Consider the following 13,943-nt stretch of genomic DNA (forward strand, 5'->3'; position numbering starts at 1 on the left):
TGTTTGCTTACAAATCGAGTACGGCTTAGTTTAATATTTAATTTAGTTTAACATTTAGTTCAATTTTGTTTAATTATTATGTAGTAATTCCGAAATCTGTAATTAGGGGAAACCCTGTTTATTTTGGATGATTAAATAAATAAATACATAATGTAATTGCAAGAAATCCGAGGCAAGGCTCTTTTTCGGGTTTACATGAAGAGTAAGCCGGACAAGTACGTAATTTGGGCACTGGCTGATTGTAGTTCGGCATATACAGCGAATATGCAATCTTATTTAGGTAAGTTTTTTCATGAAAGAAATGTAGATTTTTATTACAGAATAATAATTTTAGGCAAAGTAGGAAAAAAACCGGAGAAAGGCCAAGGACAAAGGGTAGTGATGGACCTGGTAAACCATTTATCTTCAGGATATGGAATAACTACTGATAACTCTTTTACCAGTATTGAGTTAGCTAATAAGCTTTTAGATAAAAACCTTACCTTGTGTGGTACACTGCGTAAAAATAAACCTTATATTCCAAAAGAACTACTTCCAGCAAGATATAAGAAAGACTTTTCAAGCATGTTTGCTTTTATGGAAAATAAAACATTAGTTTCCTACGTACCAAAAAAAAATGCGGCAGATATTCTTTTATCGACAGAACATAACGATGACAAAATAAGTGGAGAAAAAACTGATTACAAACCAGACATTATCTTACAATACAATAAAACAAAGGGTGCAGTGGACACAACAGATAAATTAGCGAAGGAATTTACGACACAAAGAAAAAGTAATCGGTGGCCGATGGCAATATTTTTTCATCTGCTGGATGATTGGTGGCATCAACGCCTATAAACTTTGGATGTTGAAAAATCCAGATTGGAAAAAAAAATCGCTTGGATAGGAGAAGAATGTTTTTGTTGGAGTTGGGCCAAGAATTAATTAGGAAAAACATAATTCGTAGATACCAAACTGACAAGTCGTTACATTCCAGTATAAAACAATCCATGTTAACCATTTTGCCAGAATTAAACGTAAGGAACGAACAACCTGTTCTCGTTATTGGCAGAAAGCAGCGATGTTTCTTATGCGACAGAAGTAAAGACAGGAAATCTCGAAAGTTTTGTATTCGGTGCAATCAGTTATTTTTTCAAAATGCGTTTACTTATTTATCAATGCATTTTATAAGCAGAATGTGTTTTATTTTTAATATTACCTAATTATAACATTAAAAAAAATAATAATAAGCCAAAAAAATGTTGGGGTACATTTGGACCCCACTCGGTATTTAATGTAAGTTTTTGACCACGTGTTTATGAAGGTTAATTAATGGCAAAATGAGTGAAATTGCATAGACCGGATCGGATTAATCAGGAGTGATCAGTTCTGAATTGTATCAAGCGCGATATCGATCTCGTAAACTTGAAAATAGGCCAGCGGTTACTCCCCAATATCCTGTTGCAGAAACATTTTGTAACAAGTATTGAAAGGTATCAATTAAAATGAGTAATCTTCCGGATATAGATAATTAAAATTTACATTGGAAATTTAAGTGAAATGAATTTATTATAATAAGGTGTTCTAAAAATATAATGGTTATTGAAGGATTCGTTTTGTACAAACTTCTTTAAAACTTTATATAAAGATACAAAAGAAAATTTGTTGTAAGTTTGAAGTAAAATAAACATATACATGTTATCAAAACTAAGTTACAACTTTGTTTGAAATTCTCTAGAATACTATCTAATTAAATTGTAAAGTTAATTTCGGATCTATAAACCAATTTATAGTTTAACCAAACTTCCTGCTATTGTTTAAAAACAAATTGAGTTGAGTTAGGAGTTCCTTTCAAAGGCAATCGACAAAGGCACGAACGTACCAACTAACGACGTGAACTGTAAAGAGAGAAACACTTGACCCTTCCCCTTGACTTTTCTTCCTATGCATTCTTTGACTGCATATTTGGAATCTAAAATTGTACGTATCCTTTCAAACTTTACATTTGAAATGAAACGTTTTCAAAGTTTCTGCATACTTAGTTTTCGAAGTTAAATCAATACAAAAACGAACGTTTATCATATTTCTATATATAGCACTTCCATGTTATTTCTAATGACGCAAATATCCTTTCCTAAATTGAAATATTATAAACACATTGTTTCTTTGAAAATAATTTTAGTACAAAAATTAACTTTGAAAAGTTTTAATGCAAAAAAAGTTTTTTTCTTACCTGTACAAGTTGTTAATCTATGTCTTGGACTTTGCGTACTTGGTGTACTATGATCACTGCTAAGGTCTGCTGCGTAATCGGTGGTGGAATCTTGTCTTCCCGGAGACTTGTGCCTGGCGCGCTCCTTGTGCTTCCCGTGGCCCCAACGGTTCTGCAACACAACCGACGCGAACTTGAACGACGATGAAATGCTTTAGATAGGTGTACTGCGAGCGGTCAGAGATTATCGAAAAATCGTGTATGGCGCATGCTTAGCGCGACGCCTGCGGGCGCAAATTTTATTAATCTCATTTGGATTAAAACACGCTTTATAAATAAAAAATATTAGAGTGGTTTTGAATGGAGAAATATAATAAATACTTCAGGGCGCTTTTACGATTTTTTTTACGATGACTGAAAAAAAAATAATCGCCCCCGGGTGGGATCGAACCACCAACCTTTCGGTTAACAGCCGAACGCGCTAACCAATTGCGCCACGGAGGCTGTGTGCGTATATTTAATATAAATTTAACACAAACAGTAATACAAAAAAATAAAAATTTAAAATGGTCTACACTCAATTTTCTCATAGTTATAAGTCACTTGTATTTAATATTAAGTACATATTTAATATTAAGGTAAAAATACTCTTTACTGATCCAGTTCCTATTCCTGACATATTTGTCACATTTTCTTGTAACATAAAGTACAGGGTGTCCAAATTTCGCTGTCCGCATAGGCTATCTCCGAAACTAAAAGAGATAGATAAAAAGTAGCTTACATGTCATGATCTCGTTTTTCGAGAAAATGCTAATGCCTTAAACTCCGAACAGCTATCGTCTTTTGTTTTCGCCCTATCGGCAAAAACTGAAAATTTTACGAAAACGACAATCGTGAATATCTCACTTATTATCAAAGATGGAGTATTATAAATAAAACATTATATGGGCAACTTTTTTAAACTGCCCAAACTTCAGGGGGTGATTCTACAGGCAATTTTAAGGGTACTTTGATATATTAACCATGGGCTACCCCTCCAAAAATGGCGGAAAATTTTGGTTAAATTTGCTTTTCTCAAAAACTATAAACGCTAGGAAAATGAAATTTGGGGAATATGTTTAACTCATAATAGCGCACGTTTTGACCTTATTTGTACTTCATCCTGCCCTTCTAAACTACTAAACGTAACCACCCCCGTTCAATTTATGCCTAGATTTTTTTTATGAAGATGATAAATACATTGGAAAAATTTCAGTTAGATAGATAAAACTATTCTAAAACTTTTTTGTCTCTCTGATGTTCTTCTAAAATTTAATAATTTCTGAGAAAAAAAATAATTAAGCAAACACTAACTGTTAAGCTGTAGGGTTGTTAATTGAAAGTTGGAATAAATTTTTAATGAAAAAATCTTAGTAGGTTTTGCAATCTTTGTCAGAAATATTTTTGACGTTTAAATGTCAGTGTTTTTCTTACTATTATTATTTTTTTCAAATTAATTTTTAAATAAAGTTTGCATTTTGCGCTCGTTCACTCGACGTTTTAAAATTTTAAATAAAACAATAATAATAGTAAGAAAACCACTGACATTTAAACGTCAAAAATATTTATGACAAAGATTGCAAAGCCTACTAAGATTTTTTCATTAAAAATTCGTTCCAACTTTCGATTAACAAGTCTTTTAAAAGAGCATGTAATGCTCTTTCAAACAAGACCAAAAATATTCAAATCGGTTGAACGGTCCACGACATATTAAAATGTAAACATTTGAAAACGCATTGGCCTCCCCCTCCCTTATTATGACAGGTATGAGAAATATCGCAAAACAAAAGCGATGCGGTATTATCCAAGCTACTAAATGATGTTGTCAAAGTTATAGCTCATCGTCTAACTTTCTGAGATAGCGGGAATTTTATGTTTCTCTATGGCAGTTACGCCCCCTATGGGTCGAATTTCAAAATAATTTCCAGCTATTTGTCTTGCCCACTTTGCTTATAAGGATTTTTTTCCCAAACCTCTAGGCCTTACCGTTGTCGAGATACAGCCGCTCCGTACGCTTAACGGGACATCCTGTATATAGAGCAATAAAATTGACAGATAAACCATTTTTGAAAGAAATAAAACAAAAAATATATGATATTTTGTTAAATAATTTTTATCCCAAAGTCATGGTTTACAATACTAAATAATATAGATGGATTGAAAGTCAAAACAAATAATATAACCCCACAAGATGATCAACAAAGGGCAATGATATGAATAAAACGAATAAACCAACTATTAGACAATCTCTAATTACACAATTCATACCTAGATAAACTAATACAGGGCAGAATGTTCCAGAAAGCGATCTTAGTACTCAGGGAAATATTAACAAGAAATATAATAACAACAAAATTGGCACCTTAATATCACATATGAAGGATAAAATCAAGACATTAGATAGAGTAGATACCGTATATCAATTAAACTGCACTGACTGCAATAAAATTTACATAGGGGAATCTAAACAACATCTCAAAAAAGAATGGTGTAATGATTTTATAATAAAATAGTAAGACCTAATTTAAAGCTGCTAACTAAGAATGAGAACGCCAGTTTTTACAGTTTTTAATTAGAATGATTTATTTATTATTTTTATCGCTTTCAGGGTGTAAGAGTTAACATTCACAAAAGTTGGTTTGTAATGTACCTTATAACCGTATTAGGAATGTAAAAATGACATATCGGTAATGTAAACATGACATATTGGTAATGTTATATTTTTACAATACATGAAAAGAAGCTACATATTTAATAAACCGTTATTATGAAAATTTTAAGTAACAATGGAACAGAAACCTAATGCTACTTTTAATAATAGTAATTATTTTTGTTCACCGTGCAATTAGAACAACCCGAAAAAGCATTAGTGATGCATTAGTTAGTTTAGGTAAATTAACGTCACTCATTTTACAAATTATTGAATTTTTAAAACATAAAATATTTGTTGACAAATAAACATCTTTGTGACTACCTAGCAACCAACTTGTATAACGACTTTAACTTTTACGGAAAAAGTTGCAAAAGAATTTTTGATTTACTATTGTTCGCATTAAAGTCATCAAAATGCGAAGGTGGTCGCCTGAAACCGATAAACTATTGAACAAACCTCGATGTTATGCCACATTACAGCCTTAGATGTCTTAAACCTGACATCTGCGGCTGTAATAAATGTCATAACATTTCTCGGTATGTTAATATCTATTATTTGTTTATTGTTTTTTGTAGTTATGGTTTTTATTATTATTATTATTATTATGTTATTAACATAACTTATCATTACGATATTATAATGAATGTGGCGGTTGCCACATAGATAAAAGAATGACTTTAGCAGGAGCAGCTAGAAAAACTAACGCTAGCGGATCTTATGGAATTAATTTCTTCTAACTTATGGAATTTAATGAAATTCTTAACATCTTATTGAAAAAAAATCTTAAAGCCACACTTATTTTTGCGTGTCTAAATGTTTTGAATTAGAGTGTACAAAACCATAATAAGACACATCATCATCATCTATGGCTGTGAAACATGGATTTTAACAAACGATATTGATATATTTGAGAGAAAAGTGTTGAGAAGAATTTTAGACCCATGTAAAAAAACAATAAGTGGAGAAGTCGATACAATTATACTATTACCTTAATCCAGGGACTATAATTAGCAAGAAAATGCAAAGAGTGAGACTGAAAGAAAGGTCACGACAAAGATAGGAAAAGCGGTTGATATTGTTGCAACAGAAATGCTAGGATGCAGAAATTAGAAGAGAGAAGGAAGAGCTCAAGATGTACGAGAGAGAAAGAAATTGTATTTAATCGATTGCAACGTGTTTTTAATTAAAATAAGTGTAATATAGCTGGTTATAAATTCTCTATATAACAATTTTCAATCGGATTATTTGTTTAGAGTATTAATGAATTTATCCCGTATGGATTTCTCGTAATTTCTTCGAAAGACCATTATCACTTGATGTAATAATCATTGTAATATTGCAATTCAATTTATTAGTTAAAAACTTGAATAATATGCATGTAGTAAAGTTAATAAAGTTGAATTAATAATATCAAAATCAAAATATATTAAAATATTTAATACATCAAATGTTAATTATTTATTAATCCGTAAAAAATTTTTAACAATCAACTTTATTCTCAAAAAATCAAAAGTATTTAAATTTGACAATTTTATTAAAGAAAAAGGATATATAGTCTGAAATGGAAAAACATGGAATAAAACGTCTTATGCATAAAATGTTACGTAATAGTCCATAAAACACTTATAAGAAGAGACATACATGAAATTTAAAAATGATAAGATATGCAACAAAGTGTACAAAATGTTTTTCCGTTCAACGCACCAGCTTTATAATTATAATTATTCTAGTATTACAGTACAATATAATTTCAATATCTTTGGTTTTTTTTGTTTACTCTACTTTGGTTAAGTTGAAAAGCAGTCTTGGACTGAACTTCGCCGATTCAAGGTACTTATAATTGTAAATTCTGTATTGTTATCTGAATAAAGTCATTTATTATTATTATTATTATTAAAACATAAAATATTGGTTAATATTCAATAAACCATTTAATAATAAAGCATTAATCGATTCTCTTCTCCTGTTTTATGCAATATATAGTTATATTATGTTATTAGTAATGCATAAAACAAATACTATGAAAATTTAAAGTATTTACAAAGTTCTAGGTCATATAAGATGCCAGGGCGTTAGTTTACGCGTGTAAAGAGAGCTAGAGAAGTTTATCTTGAAACCGACTTATTTCAATTCGTAGAACTTAAATTCGATTCAACTTATTGAGTTGCAATTTTAACACATTATTCTTCACGCCATTCTAAAACAGATAAGTATCTAAATTCGATGTTTTGATTAATTAAAAATGATGGAACAAAGTTTTTAATACATAAAATAGAACATTAATTTTTAAAACGTTTAAATCCTATTCCCCTGGCGAAAATTGTATCGTTTCATAACTCAAACGTATATTAATTAGTCAATTTCATTTATTAAGAGTGATATAACTCATATATTTTATTAATTAAAAAAGATATTACTCAAAAATTTAAAAAAAATTGCCACTTATTAATTCATAAAACAGTTCAAATGATCAACTTTTTTCCTTGTATTAATATTTTGTGTAGCCGCTCGATACGTATCTAAATTCGTCAACTTTATTAATGGAATAATATAAGACAAAGGGAATCTAAATTCGGCGGTTTCATTAATTAAATAGGATATACCTATGTAAAATGGAAAGAGATGGAATAAAATGCAATTTGATAAGTCAAACAGATAGGGATAATATATTAAACCGCGTTGATATTCCGAACAGAGTAAATTAAAAAAGCTTTAATTTTAGATTATTTGATTTTACAATACTAGAAGTTACAATACCATTAAATACAAATCCATTTTTACCAGCTATTGAATACAAAATAATCTTAATTTTATTATATATATATATAACACATTGATAAAATGTGTCCCTTACGAACTTGTTTTATGGTTTAGAGATATCCAAAGTAATACGCCTAGTTGGTAAACGAGTTTGGTTTACGTAATTAACTCGATAGATCACTTCACCAACCTTTCCGGACTCCGGATATGGTGAAATTTCCGGTATTGGGTTAAATTAAGTCATGGAATCCACACCTGGTGGTATACTTCCGCAAATTCCTTTAAGTTTCAGCTTTTCAAACACGCCTTTTGACACCACATGCGACGAATTTACGTCCGGGACACAATTTGGTTCGTATTAATCGTAACAACTGTAAAATATGGTTACGGAAACATGTTCTCCGATTAATACAAATCATTCCGATTACGGGGGCCTGATTATAAAACAGTGTTGTACCGTAATTACACGGCACTACCTACATCGCCGTGTTAGTATTGGGTAAAACTCGGATGTGATCAGCAAAAAATTATGTAGAGCTACCAAATTGAGTTATACGTTTGAACCGCCACCGATTCGCTTTAATTTAATAAAAGCGTTGCTAAAATCGGAATTCTGTATGTGCTAGCTCTAGAATTAGGATGAATTAGAATTATAGCTGATTTAATGAACCTTTCGCAGTTTTACCTCAATTTGGTTTATACTGAGACATTCGCAGCATATATTGTAACCATGGAAAATGCATAAAACCGCTATTAGTTTAGGTATTAAATAGCGTTCTAATGGCTTGAAACACTTTAATTTACAATATATTTCAAAAATAAACTCCTTTTCATCCAACTCATGATGGATTGTTGCACGCGAGTACATTCTGAATAAAATTTCGTGTTAGTGTTGGCGCACTTCTATCCTTTGACAATTGTTATCAAAGGATTTATATGCAGAAAGGACTACTTCAACCGTAACTGGAATTTCTATAATCCTTTAACCGACCTCAATGACAATAAGATGAACATTGTATATGACATATTATTAACTTTGAAATGAATAAGCGCTTCATACCTGTAGGTTCATAACAAAATACCTACATCCTGTCGATAATAGTGCAAGATGTCTGCATTGTCGTTATAAAGATTATAGTCATAAAAGTTGTAAATGGAATGGGAATTATAATGTGTTTAAGGCATTGTTAAGTGGTAATGCTTTTTCTTATTAACACTAGTCTTTAAGGAGGTTAAGAAGATAGAATGGAATTATAAATGTATTTATTATGTAAAGAACTAACTTTGTTACTAACTTAATAAAATAATAATTAAATAACTTACTAAAAAAATTCACTTTATCAAAGAAGCGACAATTCAAGAATTCAACCTCAAACCGACGCAATACGAATGATTAAAAGAACGGATGAGAGTTACTATTAATCATTACCTAACGGCTAACCCAAAGGGCAGGATGTCTCGTGAGTATGCCGTTTAATACCGCGAGCGACAGCCAACAGTACGAAACACCATTTCCTGATTATACTAATGCTGTTCTTTGTCATAATTTTTCATTGAAGGGTCTGCCGGGAATTGTCTTCCCTGGGTGAAAGTTTTAGAATGCTTTTTGCACGAAATAAACTTGCACAGCATTCTACAAAGCATCTCTACTGGATACTTATCTCAAGTTATCACTTAAAGAGTTATCAGTCGTACATACTGTTGGTCAAAAAAGTCTCCAATCATAATAGCATTTTCAACATTCGGCTCTAGTTCATCTAATATCGCATTTATAACAAATATATAAATAATTCAGTTAGGTATTGTAACACACAAACAAACAGACAGGCATCTCAGATGTATTATTTTAGTTTATGACAATAAATGTATAAGAAATAATCTTATATTCGTGCAGAAAACGCTGCAAGAGAAGTTCCCCTATAGAACGAACAGAGCCCTGAAACTTTTCTACTTCATTAAGAATCAGCTGTTTACATATCAATGGTTTACAAGAATCGGTAGTACCGTTAACTGTAGCGACGTAGCAGCATATTCTGTAAGTTTATAGAATGTACAGATTTCACAACCAATTTCCGAGTTAAAGCTTAAGAAAAGTAAGCAAATCATTCTACGTTATACAACGATGTTATTCATAGTAAATAGACATCAATAATTACAAAATTGTGAAATAGTCTTCGTTTGGGTAGACCTAAGGCATTTAGTGCTATTTATAAACGCGCTACTAGCAAGGTAATTAATGAACATCTGCGAAATAGCGCATCTATACTACCTAAAATGATAAAATTTATTTTTCAACAAGATTATGAATACACCGTAAAACGGATAAAGGTATGGTTAATATTTATGGGAAAAGCAAGTTCATACATCTCCACAATCGGTTGATAAATCCTATAATGCATCTGTAGGATAAAATTCGAAAGAAAGTTTGCAAACACGACATTTGAAACAAAAAACTGCATAAGATGACAATTTTACAAGAATGGAACCGAATAGATGAAGAAGTGACAAAATAATTTGTACACGATTTGGAAAAATTGTTGTTGGAAGTTAAGATGTACAGGGTCACATTTAGATTGTCTGTCAAATTGTTCGTTTAACATTTTTTTTATTCATATACTTTATTCTTGGTTATCTTGCATCAATTGCTACTACACAGTATATTTATTGGTCATCACTTACAATTAGATAAACATCATGGGATATATTTTATATCTTATGTTTTGTCTCCCTAACTTTTTTTAAAGCGATTTAAGCGAATTATAGATTAAAAAGAAGCAGAAATAAGTCCAGTCGAATCATACACCACCAGGCTCATATACATTGTAAATAAAATTGGATGCAAGGCAGCAAGTTACACGGTAAAAAATGTATGTAAAAATACATTATACTACATTAAACTACAAGATTGACTTATGAAATAATACGTGAATTAACAACGTAATTTTCGAAATCCAGTTAATACCAAGTAAGATGACAGGAAATTAGTATATTTACAAAATATCACATTTTTTTAATATGAATTACACAAAGCATTGTAAACTATAGGAAAAACCTTTAAATAAATGGAAAATCAAGTAAAACAATGTAAATGTATTTAATAAATTGGGAAATCATGTAATATTGTTAAAAATTACTATTACGAACATGTAAAATACGGGATGGCCCCACCACCACTTTCTGCGTTCGCACAACTGTGCGCTTGGAACTACGCACAACGCGTTGACATCATTGTGCCGAGTACAGTCTAATAATGTATGAATCGTCGAACGTTATACGCGCTCTCTTATAATAATAATAAACCACTTTAATCTGTCCATTTAGTGTTTGGTTGTTTGGCCCTTTAGTACGTATACAGGTTGTACACAAAGTTTTTGTGTTCCAAGTTTGCCGTTTGTTAAAATTGTAAAAGTTTACACTTTTTCCCTTATTCTTTTAATGCTTTTGTACTGTAAAACATTATAACAATTGTGGAAAAACTATTGGCTTTCATAATTTGGACATAAAACGAATTTGGATAAGTAGAACTTCCATAATGACATTCATATTTTTACATTTATTTGAGCTTAAAATTATGTAAATATACAGGGCTGAATAATGAATTATTACATAGCAGACGAACTACAATATTCATAGTACAAGTAATTTTACATATAAATATAGTCATTTTTACGTGTTAATACGTGTACATTACCTGGATTAAGAAGTAAAATTACATCAATCACAAACGAAAAGCACAAACATAGAAATGGAAAATGCGCTTGTTTAGATATGTATTTATTTTGCTATTACATATGTGTAACTTTTTACATGAATATCCATGGCAATAAATTACCAGTACTGGACCATGTAATTATTTTTTACTGTGTACAACCCTGCGACACTCTGAAACAGCGGAACCGCTACACCTCAAAAACCAATAGAATGCAATATTTTTAAGAATAGCGGACGGTTTATTGTGTCAAACGCCTTTGAAGAGTCAAGCATTACGAGTGTCCATATCAGATCGTAATTAACAGCAGGCTAGAAATCATACTAAAACAGCTTCAGAACAACGTAATGTGATCTAAACTCAAATTGAAAAAGATAGAAAGACAATTTCAGTTATACAGAATTTGAACATGTATTTAATGAAACACTAAGAGACAACGTGCATTAGATGAAATTATATCCGTTACACGGTTCCTACAATTACTCGGTTTAGTCAACTATTTTTTCTTGTGTTGCCCTGATGCTGATATCCCAAGATAGTCCGTATAGCCTACAACATTAACTCCTTTCTCCTGTTTTAACGAAAAGATTCTGTTGTAATATCGAGTCCATAGCATCTGCCATATACTACAGATTCTTGCCTCGTCTGAGTGTCTCTCTGATTGATTTATACCGCTAGCGGCTTCTAGTTGGCAGGTGAGCTTTTTGTTAATCAGTATTTAGATTGTACTCATAAAACAGAGGGGGCGATATGATTGCACCTGACCTGACTTCACAGCATTCTTGCCCAGTATTAGTTAAATCTCCTTCGAAACCCTTGGAATGCTGCTAGTACTTTTACAGTCATTAAAGACGTGCAAGAAGTCCTCCGAACTCGCTTCAACGCAGTTCACTACTTACTGTAGACTGCGTCCTCGTGCAAAATAATCCCCATTCTTTTGTTTCTTCCACTTCTGTCTTTGTGTTTTTTAATAATAACCGAAACATCTTTTTTTTTGCTTTTTTAAACTACTGTCTTGCTGTTATGCATTCTCTTCTCGCCTCGGCTATTTCTTTGGTCTACCAAAACAATGATGATACAATAACCTAATAGCGTCTTGTTGCAAGCGTTGGATATTCATTCTACTAGGGCTACTAGGCACTCTGGGTTGTTGCTGATTTTATGTTGCTAGCTGGTACCTGCGATAGGATGTGGTCACTCAGGATTTCATGTCAAAATCTTGGAAATACAAGTGAAAAGGCATTTTTGCCTACCTTTGATATCAATTACCCCACTGTGCGCCACTATTATTACTACTACTTTTTTAATATCCTAAGTAGTGACTTTATAAATTATTACACTTAGAGAAATAGATTGTACGAATCGTATTATAGAAAAAATATTATACATGCAGCAATTCATTGTATTATATTTATTGTACTGAACCAAATCTCGTCTCGCTGTCACTATTTGTAGTAAATATATTATACCTTATAGTATATTTTTAGTGCATAGTACAATCCATTTCTCTCTATGAAAGTCTATACGTATTATAAGACAAGCTCATAAGATTCAAACAGAGGACGGCTATCTTTAGTGGGAACCTTTCAACTGACAGGTGTTACAACACGCGCAGAGATGTAACGATTACACATATACACGCAAAGATTTATTATTATTACTATTATTAATATGATTATTATTCATTTATTATAATGCTCACATAGATTGTACGTTTCATAAACCGTATTAATTTGTAAAAATTTTCACTTTGTGTGAACCGCATAAACCTAAATCTGTAGGGTTTGTAAATTCTTTTTAATTCACGAAATAACGAATATCTCTTTGGAAACATACAGGATTTAAATTAAATATGTATCAAATCGCAAATTAATTGCTTCAATGCGTACTAAACTGCAATGTTGTATTGGTGACAATGGTTTAATATTTATGATAATATGAAACTGCAAGATTATTTTTAATATTTATTATTATTTAATATGTGTTTTTATACAATTGATTTTATTACGTATACTTGTTTTATTTAATTTATTTATTAGAATTAAAACTTGAATATGTTAACTTAGCCTAAGTAGTAGTGATTTTTATACGGACAGACATTTTACTCATGCAAACTCTTTAGAAATCTGAAATTCACTATTTTTAGTTAATTTATGGTTTTTATAGTAGTTTAATTTTAGAAAATAAATCGTTTTTATATTATGTAATAAATATCCAATTACTGAGTTTATTTATTTGTTTATTTTCCTTTCAAATTTATTTTATTATCTTATGATCTTTTTTCAACATAAAATAATTATGTTATTATTTATAGAAAAAAGGGTTATTTCGGAAGGATCAATAATTATACACAGCTTTTACAAGCAATATCGGTTCATCTTATTTTTCCAGGGTGAATGTATGTATAGGTACATGCGAGTTACAATAGACATAAAATTTCTGAACTTCTTTATCTCAAAAAGATAATGGTATAAAAGCACACCACGATGTTTTGTGCTTTAATTTATTATCTCACATCGGTAAAACTCACCGCTTATATTTATTTGTGTTTTATAACTTTTTGTATTTTATAATTAAACGACTTTGAA

The 13,943-nt window shown here is 30.9% G+C and overlaps 1 protein-coding gene and 1 non-coding gene across 5 annotated transcripts in view; both read right to left on the reverse strand.

Annotated features, from left to right (window-relative positions):
- The window catches only part of LOC111418615 (multiple C2 domain and transmembrane region protein), a 214,862-nt gene that overhangs the window by 119,312 nt on the left and 81,607 nt on the right, over positions 1-13,943 (reverse strand). For all 4 annotated transcript variants that reach the window (XM_071197280.1, XM_071197281.1, XM_071197279.1 and 1 more), the window contains exon 3: positions 2,216-2,366. In XM_071197280.1, coding sequence (XP_071053381.1) covers positions 2,216-2,366 — 151 coding nt within the window. The remainder of the gene's footprint in view (positions 1-2,215; positions 2,367-13,943) is intronic.
- Positions 2,625-2,698, reverse strand: TRNAN-GUU (transfer RNA asparagine (anticodon GUU)). The gene has a single exon. It is a non-coding gene; the product is annotated as a tRNA-Asn (tRNA).

This window comes from Onthophagus taurus, chromosome 7 (assembly GCF_036711975.1).
Source record: "Onthophagus taurus isolate NC chromosome 7, IU_Otau_3.0, whole genome shotgun sequence".
In the NCBI taxonomy this organism is placed as follows: Eukaryota; Metazoa; Arthropoda; class Insecta; order Coleoptera; family Scarabaeidae; genus Onthophagus; species Onthophagus taurus.